The 15,525-nt window shown below is 48.5% G+C and overlaps 1 protein-coding gene across 1 annotated transcript in view; it reads left to right on the forward strand.

The window, feature by feature from the left end:
- Positions 1-15,525, forward strand: part of TYW1 (tRNA-yW synthesizing protein 1 homolog (S. cerevisiae)) — a 100,182-nt gene that overhangs the window by 45,346 nt on the left and 39,311 nt on the right. Inside the window, exons 13-14 of the mRNA XM_006889778.1 lie at positions 3,374-3,551; positions 5,506-5,641. Of these exons, the coding sequence (XP_006889840.1) occupies positions 3,374-3,551; positions 5,506-5,641 (314 nt within the window). The remainder of the gene's footprint in view (positions 1-3,373; positions 3,552-5,505; positions 5,642-15,525) is intronic.

Genomic DNA, 15,525 nt, shown 5'->3' on the forward strand with positions numbered 1-15,525 from the left:
GAATATACCACAGCTTCTCTAGCCATTCGTTTGTTGATGGGCACTTAGGTTGTTTCCAACTCCTTGCTATTGTGAACAAAGATGCGATAAACATGGGTGTGCATATCAGAGCCCCGTATCTTAGCTCTCACTCTCAGCCGGGATGGCTTTTTGTGAAGATCTCTGGTCAGGAAGAAGAAGGGCATGTTTTAGCTCTAGTTGGCACAAACTGTGGAAGTGGGAACGCTCTGTGCTGGGCCGGTTTCATGTTCTTTTATCACAGTGCCGTTAGCGTAGGCAGTCTGGACACTTAGGTGCCTCTTTGGGCATGTTTCAGAGAGAAACGGGTATGCTGCTTGGTCGGCCTGCTGACGTTAGTGGGGATTTATCAGGCATTGGGCAGCTGCTTAGGATAAGAGAAATGTCAGGGAACATGCTTTAGGAAAAGAGAAAACCCAAACCTGCTCATAATTAGAATAGCACAGTGGAGTTAGCAGAGGAGGATGTTGAGGGGAATATGAAAGGAACAGATTGTGTGTGTGTGTCCGTGGGGGTGGCACCACGCAGATCTACTACTTACACACATAGTAGCTGCTGGCCCCTGGCCGGCCTGCCTGCTCAGAGGCTTCCTTCAGTAGAAACTGGAGTGCTAGAACAGCCCTTGCACATAGAAGGTGATCAGTATTATCCCTGATCAACAGTGATTGGTAAATAAGAAATCAAATGGAATGACTATTTCCTGTAAGTATTCGGATAATGGTGATTCAATTCAGACCTTCTGTATTATTATTATTATTATATAAAATTAAGTGAAGCTAGAACTTTTTGGAAGAATGTGTGCTGGACTTGGCTCTGTGTCTATCCACCCACCTACTTTCCTAGGGACACGGGCTTAGAGAAGTTCAGAGATTTGACCAGGGACATGGCGCTACTGTAGAGGCAGAATTTGCGCTCAGAGCACCTGCCTCCCGGGGCTCGGGCTTTGCCCGTGCTCTTCTGTCCTGCCTCCCGAGTTGGAGGTTAATTCTGGAGTTCAGGAAAAGGAGACCCTTCTCATCTGGTCATGGGAGGGGTTTCTGATGGTTAATGATGCTTTTGGAAAGAGAAGAGAAAGGCAGTTTTGTGCTTTACGCAGAGTTGTCTTGACAACACAGAGTGAATTAAAGATCAAGTTTTATTTAAAACCTTGATCCACATGAGTTGAGGTTTTAGTCTTTCATTAAACTATTATCCGGTTGATGAAAAGGATATGAAATACAGCCTGGGAATTGCAGGTGGTGGCTCCTGGAGGTCTCACCTGTCACCAGGGTCGCTCCCCTGTCAAGTGGGAACTCTTGGACCTTCTTTGGGTTTGGTGTTTTGGGTGTTTGCTTGGACATGCTACCCAGTGACCCACATCCCACGGCCTCCCTGTTGACTTGGGCACATGGAGATCCCTGTAGGACAGGCTGGAACTGCCTTCTTGGTTTCTGGGGGGAGCTGACTGCCACATCGTCTGTGGAGCAGCTGGTGGGAATGAAATGCCGATAGAGGAGTAGCCCAATGCTTGGCCCACGGTGCCTCCACACCTCCTATGTTACGTGACAGTATGTGTGATTTTTATTTAAAATGTTCTGTATTTTTTTGATGGGAGCGTGCACAGCAAACAGCCTGCTCCATGATTTACAGCCTCTGAAACCCTGTGGGCAGTTCTGCCATTGTCCTGTAGGGTGCAGTGGTGGTCCACCTTGGTGGTGCATTAGATCACCCAAAAGCCTTTTAAAAGGCCCAGTGCCTGGGCTTGAACCCACATCCCTTAACAATCTTTGGCTTTGGAGCTAGGCTTCAGTAGGTTACAGTCGTCCAATACAAAGTGACTACTGTGATGCTTCTTTTTCTCTCTTAGACATGTTGGGAGCTCTGGTGGTCTAGTGGGTAAGGAGCTGTGCTGCCAACCCAAAGGCGGGCGATTCAAATCCACCAGCTGCCCCTTGGGAGAAACATGGGCATTTTCCACCTGTGTGATTTACAGCCTCTGAAAACTTGCTGGAGGGTCAGCTGTCAGTCGGTTCCTGCTCAACAGTACATATCAAGAACAAACAGCATAAATAGGCATACAGATGTATCATATTATTATTATGTCTTAGGTGTTGGATTGCAAACTGGAAGGTCAGTAGTTCAGATCCAGCACCTGCACCTCAGGAGACGGATGAGGCAGGTCGGGTTACTGAGGTAGATCTCATTCAGGTATATAGTCTCAGTAACCTGGCGGAGACTCCCCATGATCAGAATCACCTTCATGATAGACACTCACACACCACACACACACACACACACACACACACACACACACACACACACGCATGCATTTATGGACATGTCTTTGGCTGGGCTCCCTGTTGTTGTTGTTATGTGCCATCAAGTCGCTTGTGACTCATAGTGACCCTACGTACAACAGCCCTAAACTCCGCTCTGTCCTGTGCCAATCGCACTGTCCCTGACACTCCCATCCAGATTACCCCAGTCACTGAATCAATTCACCTCATAGAGGGCCTTCCTCTCTTGCGCTGTCCCTCCACCCTCCCAAGCATGATCTCCCTCTCCAAGGCCCAGTCCCTCCTCACAACATGTCCAAAGTATGTTAGACGGAGCCTCAGAATCCTTGCCTCCAAGGAGCCACCCAGTTTAATCCTTTTCAGGACAAATCTGTTTGTTTTCCTAGCAGTCCATGGTATTCTCAATACTCTTCTCCAGCACCACAGCTCAAAGGCATCAATTCTCCTTCTATCCTCCTTGGTCATGGTCCAACTCTCTGATGCATAACAGGTGATTGTGAGGACCATGGCCTATATCAGATGCACCTTAGTCTCCAGAGAGACACCATTGCTCTTCAGTACTTTGGAGAGGTCCCTAACAGCAGACTTTCCCATGGCAATGCGCCTTTTAATTTCCTGGCTGCTGGTGCCAAGACTGTTGACTACGGAGCCAAGCAAACTAAAGCTGTGTACAATCTCAATCTCTTCACCATCCATCCTGATGCTGCCAATTAGAGAAGCAAAACCAATGGGGGGAAACATTACATATATTTAGTGTGGGTCAGAAGGTTGGCAGTTTGAAGCTGCCCTTCCGTGTTGTAGTAAGGCCTGCCTGACAGCTTCTGTGAAGGTCACAGCCAGCAGCCCACTGGGCTGTTCTACTGAGCATGCATCACACGGGGTCACCGTGAGTCAGAATTAGCTGGACGACACGTAATAATAAAGTAAGGATGAGATGGCCGAGTGGTTTTGTGACCTTTGTTGTTTTCCCCGCTGACATGTTTTGCCTTCTTTGGTGTAAAGCAAAGCACCTGCCCCTGGCATCAGAGGGTGATTAAGAATCGCGTATGAGAATTGCTCTTCTCCCCCGTGTTTCCCAGGGGTGCCGGGCGTCAGAGCCGAGCGCTTCGAGGAGGGACTGCAGGTCAGACACTGCGCCCTGTCCCTCGTGGGAGAGCCCATCATGTACCCCGAGATCAACAGCTTCCTGCAGCTCCTCCACCAGCATGGGATTTCCAGCTTCCTGGTCACCAACGCGCAGTTCCCCGCGGAGATCAGGTGAGCTGGGCCACTAGCCACGACCGGCCGCTAACTGGTTACTGAGCCTGTGTGCGACCGAAAGGTGAGCTGACGGGCTCTCGGACACAGAGTCCTGCTGCCCTGGTCCCAGTTTACGACGGGATCTGTTGCAGTGAGACCGTCCTTAGTCCGTTCAGGTCTAGGTGGATTGCCTCGTTATTATTATTATTATCATCGCTTTTCATTATCAGTATATTTTGAAGTCCAACAGATCCTTGGTGGTGCAGTGGTTAAAGCAACCAACCACTAGGGTTGCTGGTTCAAACCCACCAGCTGCTCCCCAGATGAGGCAGCCTGCTTCTCTGAAGAGCATAGCCTTGCAAGCCCCGCCCCCTCCCTGGGGCAGTTCTGCTCGGTCCTACAGGGCGCTGTGATCGCAGTAGACTTGATGACAGTGAGTTTTGAAGTTTTCTTATAAACCCTGTTTTTTAACATCTGTGAGTGAACTTTTGAGCAACATTGTAGATATCACATATTACTGATATACAAAAAAAACCCCTTGATAAAGTACAAACCGCCTTAATAAAGTACCAGACAGTCCTGATGCACTTCACTGTAGCTCAGATCCAGCGTCATCTAGCGGAACCAGGGGAATCTGAGCTAGAGCAGAGCGATTCTCTGGCTCTTCAAATCTTCTCTGTTAGGGAAGATCACAGGAGAGGCACCGGTAGAGTGCTGGGGACTTCCCAGAACCTAGTCCTTGATCAGCATTTTAATCTGACTGGGATTGGTCCCTGGGAGGGCAGGAGACCGTGTTCTGTTAAATGAAGAGCCGCCTAGAATAGGCATGAGGTTGCGGGTGTTTGGTTTCCCTGTGCAGTTGAGTCTGTCCAGGCCCAAGAGTATGTCAAAGAGTGGCCGCCGGAAATGAAGTTGCAAAAGTGGGGACAGCTTGAAGTGGAAGCGCATAGGGACTAGCATCGAAACTCAGGGGACCCTTTTGTCCTCTGTCCTGCCCCTGCCCCCAGCAGAGATTGGACCCTCCAGGCATTTCACATTTTCTGAAAGTCCTTCTAGGAGCAGTCAGAGTCCAGCACTTCCTCTTTTTTGCAAATGATAGAGGTTTGCAGAACCAGCGTGGCCTTTGAAATTTACTGTTCATAATCCTAAATTGTTGTGCAGCTTCGTGAAAAGGTCAGGCCAGCTCCGCTCTGCAGCAGACAGCGGCTGACAAAGTCCGGGAGTGTCAGACGGCGACAGCCAGCCATATGCAGGAAGGTAGTCTTTGTTGTTTAAAAGGAAAGCGTCCAGTTTCCCAGTTTGTTCGTTAAGAAGGGGTCTCCCAGCAAAGGGACGCAGAGACGAGTGCTGCTGTTACCATTTGCGGCTGGTTTGCATTCTTAGTAAGGAATGCTCTTTGCTTGGTAGTGACGTGCTGTCATGTGTGGTCATGTTGGTTCTGACTCCCAGTGACACTGGAGGACAGTGGAACTGCACATAGGTCCCCGGGCTGTTCAGTCTCTCTGCGAGCAGACTGCCTCACCTTTGTTCCACGCAGTGACTGGTGTGTATGTGACCTGCTGGCTTCTTTCTTGCCTAGGTGCTTCCCCTCTGTGCTGTGCGGGCACAACCCCGTCCTGATTGTCCTGGAGGATGCTTCTGGACCTCACGCTAGCTCTTGCTTTGGTTTATTTTCTGCTAAAACTGATGTTTGAAAAGGGACAAGCTTTAAGTAATTGGATGTTTTAAATTTATTGATGTGAGGTCTAGTCATTTAATAAAACAACTAAAGGATATTCCGTTTTGTCACATTACTGAAAATGATTGCTTCAGTCTGCTGAGGGAAGTAGACATTTCTAGAGATGTTTGGTCCCCACATCTGTTAACCACCACATCTCTTACAGATCGGAAGTTTCACATCATGAAAAAAACCTGACACAGACAGAATTTATATGTCACTACTACGATTCCTAATTTTTCTTTAAATTCCAAGGAATCTCAAACCAGTTACCCAGCTCTACGTTAGTGTGGATGCCAGCACCAAAGACAGTCTGAAGAAGATCGACCGGCCACTCTTCAAGGATTTCTGGCAAAGATTTCTCGACAGTTTGAAAGCTTTGGCAGACAAGGTAAGAATTATGAGGTCATAAAACAGAAAAGAGCTTTTTTTATTTGCCCTTCCCCCTCAAAGTAGGGGGAAAAGACTAGGAATTTTTTTGCTTTTTCTGGGTTTTCGGCTTTCTTCTGTTCCTCTTAACTCTGCGGGACTCTTCATGATGCACGTTATTTACTGCTCACCGATCACTGATCTCCGATCTCTGTGGTGGGGACTGTTGGCAGCAGTCCCCAGCGCACCTCCCCTGCTGCGCTTCACAGATACCAGGCGTGGTCAATTGAAGGTTTAGGACAGCCTTGCTCTAACTCATCTCTCCATGCATTTTCTCAACAGTGTGTGTGCAGTGCCACATTTTTGTAATATTTTAAGCATTTTCGTTATGCAAGGGTACACTCTTACTACAAGCCAAAAATATTTGAGGATATTTGCTTTATAGAGGTCTGGAACTGGACCCACACGCTGCCCAGGGCTGCCTGAACTCCCCTGAATTTCTGTAACCAGATTCCCTCCTCAGATACCCTCAGGAGTGTCCACATGTCGTGTTTTTCCTGCAGACTCTGGCCTCTCTACGTGATCTCTCAGTGGTGTATTCACCTCTGTGTTCTTTGAGATGGAAAGGAATTTCCTGGATATTTCTCTCCATGACCCTCAGCCTTAGCTGCTTTGACTCTCTCTGAGCTCTGCATTTCTTCTTCTCTCATAGTCGCCTCTGTTTTCCTGTGATTTTTTTCCTCTCCATCATCTCTTGCCTTGGCACTGTTGTCTCCGGCACACTTCCTGCCTCCCTGCCTCCCGCACACTCCCTCCATCCCTCCATCCCTTCATCCTTTCCTCCTGCACCCTCCCTCCCTCCTGCACACTCCCTCCATCCCTCCATCCCTTCATCCCTTCCTCCTGCACCCTCCCTCCCTTCCTCCTGCACCCTCCCTCCCTCCTGCACACTCCCTCCATCCCTCCCTCCCTCTCTGTCTGTCTCTGAGTCCTAAGAATTCTCTGGGCCTGGAGCTCAGCCTGGTCTTCCTCACCCTTAGTGGCTCCTAAATCTCACTGGTGCTTGAGCTCACCTTGTGGCGTCTGTCTCTGGGGCCTCGTGCTGCTGTGACGGAGGAGGTACGGAGGTGGATGGCTTTCACAAACAAGCACATTCCCTTCAAGTGTAGGAGACTGACTTCAGGGTGCCAGCCCTGGGCATGGCTTTCTTGCTCTGTCATCTCCGAGGGAGGCTCATGTCCCCTTTCAGCGAGTATTGACTTGGCGTTCCTTGGAGATGGCTGCCCGTTGGGCCCGTCTTCCCTGGATGGAGGTGGCACAGGAGTTCTTGGTCTGAGGGACGCACTCCACTCCTGGCTCTCTCTTCTTGGTGGTCCCTCAGGTGTCTACTTCCTTATTTAATCTCTTATATCTCAAAAGACACTGCCTTGAGATACCACCCATTTCTCTCTCATTAACTTAACTGCCTCTATTTGCACCATCAGACAGGTGTGACTTTACAACAGACAGGATAACGGGGATAAGGACGTAATATGAACATCCCAGCTCTGCACCCTCCTCATCCTGACATCTCTCAGGAGAGCTGGACTGTGCCCTGGCTCGGTTGGCCCCCTGCAGATACGCCTGCATGTTCAGGGCCTGGAGATTCCTTCTCTCTGTGCTCCGACTCTGCCAAGTTTGTAATTGCTGTTGTTTGTTGTCCCCGAGTCCTGGAAGCCTGTGTCTAACAGACGTACTGCGGTATCTTCATGACCAGTGACATGCTGAGTCCGTGTTTCCATGTTTTGGCCCCATGTGTCCCAAGCATTTTCGTTCCAGTCTGGAGGCTTATTGCCTGGCATCGTATTGTGCATTGGTCAGTTGTAATCCATAAGGTTTTCGTTGGCTGACTTCTAAAAGTTGTTTGCCAGGCCTTTCTTCCTAGCCGCTTAGCCCTGTGGACACCTGTCCACTGTGGGTGATCCTGTTGGGAGTTGATTTACTGGTGCCATAGCTTCCAGCATCGCAGCACCATGCAGGCCCCCACAGGATGGCACACCGACAGGCAGGGCGTGGGCTGTGTCATCACTTGTCCATATCTCCCACCCTCACGTTTCCGTCTCTAATCACGTCTTCTGTTTTAACCTTGTTTCTTCGTCTTCAGCTGCATTCCTTGCTCGTCTCAGCTCGCGGTGGCTCACACAGCGCATTTCACCTCTCCTGCTCGTTCGTAAAGAGTGCGTGAAGCCCAGCAGAGCTGGGTTGTGTGACAGTGTCCTGCATACCTTTCTTGGTTGGCCAGGCGATGAAATTGTTCCCCTTCTTCCCCCCCCCCCCCCGCCCCATCTTATTCTCAGAAAGTTAAGTTAATGCCTTTTTGGGCAATTGCAGTTGACATCACGTAAGAAAAGCAAAGTTGTTACTTGTCTTTGGAGCGTTCCTGGGTTGTTGATGAACGAGGAGGCTTTGTGAGTTGTTTGTGAATCTCTGTGTCTGGACTTCGCCTTCAGCCATTTGAGCTTGACTTGTTGCTGAGACAGGAGCTACCCCACATAAACATGACTGGATTTGGGTCAGCCTCCCTGGCAGCAGCTGGCAGTGTCAGACGCTGCTTTAGTTGTCAGTGCCGCCAAGTGAATTCTGACTCTTAATGACCCCGTATGGCAGAGTACAACTGCCCCCAGGGCGTCCTCAGAGGTCACCTTCCAGGAATAGATCACCTGATCTTTCCTCCAGTGACAGGTAGTGAGTTTGAACCTTGGACCTTTCCATTAGCAGCTGTGGACTTAACCACTGCACCACCAGGGCTTCTTGCAGGTACCTGGAGAGTGTTACTCAGGCTGTTTTCTGCGTTGAGTGTGGAAAGTGAGAAGCAAATATTAGTAGAATGGCTTAAGAAAGGGCTTTTTTTCTTTTGCCCCAAATTTCCACAGTGACCTCTTGAGTTGCCTGGCCTCTGGAGGTCCAGTTCTGCCACGGCTCCTCTGGGCCGACTGACTGGTAACGGCACGGGAACGTAGTTTTAGAAGCTGTCTAGCCCACGCGTGCCTCACGGAGGATGCTGCTGTTGTGGACGTGATTCTAGCGGAAGCCTTTGCTCCGTCCGTGTAAACCGTCTCACCACAGATTAAGGCAGTGGTTCTCTAAGAAGCACAGAGTGTTTGGAATGTGTATTTCTCATTCCCGAGTGGTGTGTGTGTTGCCGTTTAAGAAGGCAGCTCTGTGCTTGGAGGCTGCTCTGAAAACAGAAGGTTTTCTTTAGCTCAGGCCGTGCTGCCCCCTGAGTGTTACCGTGGACGCGGCCAGGAAGATCAGCGGAGGCCTCCTTAGTCGTGCTGGTGCCACCACATGACACTGTGATAGGACCGCCTGTCAGAACGGTTAGTTATGTCATTCGGAAATGAAACGTGTGCGTGGTTACACTTGTTTTTGAGTACCCATAGCTGACAACCCCACTCCGGGTTTTCAGAGGCAGTTAAATGGAATGGGAGGAGCTCGCCCATTCTCCTGCGGAGCAGCTGGTGGGTTCGAACTACATGCCTTCGGGACTGCAACACAGCTTCTTACTACTAGGCTAGGGCAAAATATAAAAGCAAACAGCTAAACCTACTGCCGCTGATTCTCTTCCAACTCATGGTGCCCCTCCATTGGGCGTCTGAGGCTTCACATCCTCACAGGAAAAGACTGCCTGCCTTTCTCCAGTAGAAAGGCTGATGGATTTGAACCCCCAGCCTTTGTGTTTGCAGCCCAGCATGTAACGCACTTTGCCACCAGCTCTCCTTAAAAATCATCTGGGATCTTGATAAAAGTATGGATGCTGATTCCATGTATCTGGGGCAGAAAGGCACATTCTCAGCAGGGGTTTCAAAACGAACTGGTTCAGAGCCCCTGTTTTAGCTAAAAGCGTTATTTCAGGTAGTTTAATTAGAACATCCGTGCTGTTACCTTCTGTTCATCCTTGGGCTTTTAGTATACCTGAGGGAGAAAAGGCAGTTGAAGCCAGGGGATTTCTTAGGCTTTATAAACAAACAAGAAATTGATTTGTCCCAAGATTTTCAGCTTATTGTTAGTGCCCCCCAAGAGAAAGAAGGTAATGTGTAGTTGTTGTTATGTACTGTCAAGTCAGAACCGATTCACTCATAGATATAACCTGCCAGTGGGTTTTCAGAGGCAGTAAATTGTACAGAGGAGATTGCCCAACTTTCTCCCATGAAGCAGCTGGTGGGTTTGAACCTTGTGCCTTTCGTTTGGCAGCTCAGTTCCTAAGCATTAGTCCACTAGAGTTCCCTAGTGTGTAGTGATACATAGATGCATATATAAATATGCATGATACACACACACACACACACACACACACACACACACACACGTGTGTGTGTTTATATTTTTTTAAACTCTTGGCAAGTATAATATTTACATTTTCCCATCTCTGTCCTTGGAGAAGGACATCTTGCTTGGAAAGGTGGAGGGATGGCAAAGGAGAGGAGGACTCCCAACCAGGTGGATTGGCAGTGATTCCAGCAATGGACTCAAGTGTGTCCGAGATTGTGAGATTGGCACAGGACAGGACAGGGCTCAGGTCTGTTGTTTGTAGGATCCCTATGAGTCGTGCTCGATTCAGTAGCACCTAATAATAGTATAATAATCCTCTATTAAACTGTCCTTCCCAAATAGGAGGAAAGATTCTAGTCTGTAGGCTTAAAAACAGTTCCACCAAGACAATACTTTAAAAGAATGTGTTGACTTCAATTTCCGTCCCTGACGGCTCCTCGCCACACGTTTGTTTTTTCAAAAGGGGCATCACACCCCTGCCTTCCGCTGGCAGCACTGTCACCAGCTACTCAGATCTAGTCAGATACTGAGATATTTAATCCTTCATTTTTAAACATTAATGTTGATATTCTTGAGACTTCAGTGTTTTGTTTTGTTTGTTTGGGTTTTTTTTTTTCCAAAGAAAAAGCAAAAACATTTCCCTGAATGACATATTCTGGAATATTAGAAATGGGACATGTTCATTCCATGGATATACACATTCTCTGGCCCTGATGTCTTGAGTAAAGCTGTCCCATTGTCAAGGATGGCTTGTTGTATGTTAGATAATTGGAATGGCTCTGGACTTATTAAACTACTGTGTGTGGGTAGCCCACAGTGTGCAGACTGGAAAACAAACCTTTCCTGCCGTGAGCATTAATCTCTTTTGAGAACTCTGTATAGGATCAAAATGACAGAAGCAATTAGAAAGGTTAGATGGGAACACTAGGGGGCAGTGAGTTTGAGATAAGGGGGGGTGTGGTGCGCGGTGTGGGAGGGGGAGGAATGTCAGAAAAGGTGGGAAAGGCTGCAGAGCTCCGAGTGTGGTCACTGCCACCGGGTGCTGCGTGTAGAGGCTGGTGAAGTGGTGTGTGTGCCCCTGCCTATTCTCAACAACAACAAAATAATAATAAAGGGGGCGGGGGAAGCAAGACAAACAAACCCCCAGACATAAACAAACCACCAAAAGTCAAGCATTCAGTATTTGATCTTCTCATCTCTGATTATTAAAAATATCACAGGCCAATTAAGAAATTTGGGGTGGGAATGAGAAATAGAAAAAGCCATGAGAAAAATTGCCTGTAATTCCAGGGCCTCAGACAATCCCCATCAACAGCGTGAACCCTCTTTTTTGGGGAACAAGGGGGATACTTGTTTTTTTCTTCTCTTGTTTTGTACAGTGTTGTTTTGTGTCTCCGAGCATCACGTTACAGCATTTTTCACGCTGGGAGAATTTCTCTGTGACTGTAATTTTGAGGGCCTTGCCCTTTGGTCTGAATGCATTTCCTGCCTGTCAGTAGAGGGCACTCTCAGGGGCAGGTCATGTTCCAGCACGTTGTCACACTCGCCTTGGGTCCTGAGGCTAAGCAAGCTCATAGCACAGAGGCAGGAAGAGAGACGTTGGGCTTCCCTGACGTTTGGCAGCCTCGGAACCCCCATGGGGCCACCACTGCACCCTGTGGAGTCGCCATGAGCCTGTAGCAGTCGGGATGCTGGCTTACGCCTTCTGCTGCACACGGTGCTGAATTTTAACTTTTCTGGAATCCAGGCAGGTGGAGGTGGCATGTCAGCTAATTGGGAGCCTCCTTGCTTTCATAAAAAAGAGACGTAAAAATAAGAGTACATAAAGCTAATGGTGTGTCTTCCTGTAATGTGTCTTGAGGTAAATGGACTGTGGTGCCCCCCTCCTTCCCTCCATGTAGGCTCAAGCTCCACCCCCTGGTGGTGTCTGTGCTAAGGACCCGCTTTGCTTATTTCCGCTTTCTGGCGTGCATGCCCCATCTACTCCTGGACCCCATCCCATCGGCTGTGGTTCTGTCCCTCTTTAATCACCTCTACTTATCACGGCCCTTCACCTTCATCTAATCCCTGCGAACTGTCTCTGCAGGCCTAGATCTTCCACACCACACCCCCCCGACTGTGGTTGAGTTGTCCCCATGGCCAACCCTGCATCCACCTCCGAGGCTGTAAATCTCAACGAGAGCAGAAGCTGTCCCCCTTTCTCTGGAGGAGCCACTGGTGGATTCGATCCACCAGACACTTGTAGCCTTTGGCTTAGTTAGCGCTGCACTGTGGTGTACACAGACACTGCCAGTTCCTGGCCTTTTACTTAAGACTGTAACGTGCCACACATGCGACGCACCTTGCTACACACCCTGTCACCAGTTCCCAGTCTTTTGGTTAGCACTGCACTGTGCTACTTAGCACGCCGCTGGTTCCCGGCCTTTTGGTTAACACTGCACCACGCTACAGGCCACCCTGTCACTTTCCAGCCTGGATTTAATGCCAGTTCACCCTGCTTTCTTTGCTTTCTAGTTTCAGCTGCTTCTGAAATGAGACCAGTATGGCCATGCTTTATCTGCCTGGTGGTGGCATCCAAGACCTGGGTCAGCCACCTTGTTCATTTGCTTCGTCCTGTTTTAGGGCATCCCCTAGTCCATCTTTCTCTATACCTGGCTTCTTGCTTTGGGTAAAGGTGAGTGGTCTGTAACTTAAATTCATGCTGAACCATCAGGTAACGCCTGGCTGTTGTTAGGTGCTGTTGAGTTGAGTACACCTCATCACGACCCTATGAACAACAGATCTGAGCCCTGTCCTGTGCTGTGCCGTCCTCACCGTCTCTAATATACTTGAGCCCATTGCTGCAGCCACTGTGTCAAGCCATCTGTTGTTGGCTGCTTAAATGTCTCAGGCTCGGAGGAGAATTAATATAGAGATTTGCAATTTAATTCTCTACAGTCCTCTTGGGATACCTTTCAACATTCAATTTTATGTCTCCAGTACCATTTACTGAGTCGTCCATCTTTTGTGCTGTGATTTGATAAACTGCTTTATCACTGCTTTGATTTATGTTTGTAGACCTATTACAAGATGATGTCCTGTGCACAAATTTTAATATTCTTTCAACTGACCGTGTGTCATAGATACTTTTCTCCACTAGTGAATGTAACGCTGCAAGGAGCCCTTGAGGTTGAAGCAGTTAAGTGTGTAACTGCCACCTGAAAGGATGATGGTTCGAACCCACACAGGAGACCATGGTGTCTTCAGTGGAAGACAAGATGTGGCAGGCTTCTGTTATGAAGCCTGTTGCTCCTGTTACGTGCTGTCAAGTCAGGGTCCCCTCGTAGCAACCCTGGGTCCAGCAGACTTTATAGAGTACTGGTCAAACCTCCCATTTTCTCTTCTTATCATCCACTTCCTAAACAACATGCCTCTGGAAACTCTCTGAACTTTGGTGATAGTTAATAGAAAGGCTTCAGGCCTTTAGTTTAGGGGGTTGCTATGAGTTATGCTCAACTCGACGGTAAACAACAACAACAACAACATTATGAAACGACGTGCTTGAAATCGAGATAGTTCTGCTGGGAAAAAAGATTTTGAGCATAAATGAAAGATAATAAAGTTTAAAAAATGCTAACAACAACAAACTGTTTAAACATATTAGAATACCTTCAACGCATTATTAAGAATCAGAAAACCAACAGTAAGCCGATGGGAAGATAAGCAGAGGATACAGAGCCCCAGTGGAAAGTCATGCTCTCAATGCAAATACAACCTGCTGGTGAGACCAGGGCTCTCTGACATCCCAGCGTACACACGGGGAGAATCTCATTTTTAAAGGCCCATTTTTATGCTACCCATTACAATGAAAAATGCTTGTAATCTTTGCATGAGCCATTCATAGCTAGTAATTTATAGATAAAATCACATCCAGGTGAAATGAAATACATCAAAGATTATTCATTGTGATGTTATTTTTAATAGCAAAATATCAGAAACATACTAAATACCCATCAGCAGAGAAGCACTTATATAAATTATGGTACATCCACAGTCATGGTAAAACTAGAATCCGTACTTGAAGGAAAGATTCCATTGGTTAATTTTTAGAATAATTTTCCAGTTTTAAAAAAAACTTGAAAATAAATAACCACATCCACCGCCACTGAGTTGATGACCATTCACAGCAGTTCGCCCCCTCTCCCTCCCTCCCTCCTTCCTTCCCTCCCTCCGTCCCTCCCTTCGTCCCTTCCTCCCTCCCTCCTTCCCTCCCTCCCTCTTTGTGGTTTTGAGGCTGTACATCTTTACAGGAGATTTCCCCGTTTTCTCCAGTGGTGGATTTGAACCACTGACCTTTTGGTTAGCAGCATATACATGAGGTCCTGTCACCACCTACTTCTGTTGAGCCAGCTCTGACTCGTAGCAGCCCTGTAGGACACCATACAACTGCCCCGAGGAGTTCTAGGGCTGGGGAGCTGGGTGCTGCCTCCCCATGTTTGTCATGTGAAGCCACTGGTGGATTTGAATCACCCACCTTCTGGATAGAAGCCCCGTGCTTAACCCACTACCCGACCAGGGCTCCCTCTTTTTGGCATTAGGTCACTAAAAATCAGGGTTTCCTCCTAAGCTGGGAGCTGCATCAAAGCCTGTCCTCTGTGAGCGACCCTGCTGGTGTGTGGACAGTTGATGCCGTGATTCCCAGCGTCTCAGTGCCTTGCGAGGCACTGGAGTCCGGCCTACGGACAGTGGATCGATCGTGGGGCTGTGAGTACAGAGCGGAGTGGAACGAGGTGAACAGAGCTGCAGGAAGATTGACTTGAGACCCTTGAAGGGTGCTGGGTGGGCGGGTGGGTGGCAGACAGAGAGTGGGTTCCAGCACCCCAGGAACCTGTCTGGTTTGGTGCTTCTTCAGAGAGAGGTCCTGCCTGGAAACGTTTCTAATGGCTTGTTAACATTTACCGAATGTTTGCAGATGCAAGGGAGTTACCCTGCCTCAGCTTTGCATGTTCCGCCTGAGCCTGTGCCAGCCACAGGCAGACAGAGGTGATCGGAGAATCACTGAATAGGTTGTGAGAGAGAAACGGAAGTATCAGAGTGTTAGATATGGGAACCGAACCATGTCTGACCTCCAGTGAGTTGTCAGAGGCACAAGCGGAGATTGCCCATCCTTCTCCCATGGGGTAGGTGGTGGCTTCAGCCTCTGTTGTTGTTGTTGTTATGTGCCATCGAGCTGCTTGCTACTCACAGCGACCCTATGTACAACAGCCCTAAACTCCGCTCTGTCCTGTGCCAATCGCACTATCTCCGACACTCCCATCCCGATTATCCCAGTCACTGAATCAATCCACCTCATAGAGAGCCTTCCCCTCCTGCGCTGTCCCTCCACCCTCCCAAGCATGCTGTCCCTCTCCAAGGACCGGTCTCTCCTCACAACATGTCCAAAGTATGTCATACAAAGCGTCAGAATCCTTGCCTCCAAGGAGCCACCCGGTTTAACCCTTTCCAGGAGGAATCTGTTTTTTTAGCAGTCCATGGTATCCTCAATACTCTTCTCCAGCACCACAGCTCAAAGGCATCAATTCTCCTTCTATCCTTCCTAGTCATTGTCCAACTCTC

Source organism: Elephantulus edwardii, unplaced genomic scaffold (assembly GCF_000299155.1).
Source record: "Elephantulus edwardii isolate Elephantulus edwardi_28Jun2011 unplaced genomic scaffold, EleEdw1.0 scaffold00080, whole genome shotgun sequence".
NCBI lineage: Eukaryota > Metazoa > Chordata > Mammalia > Macroscelidea > Macroscelididae > Elephantulus > Elephantulus edwardii.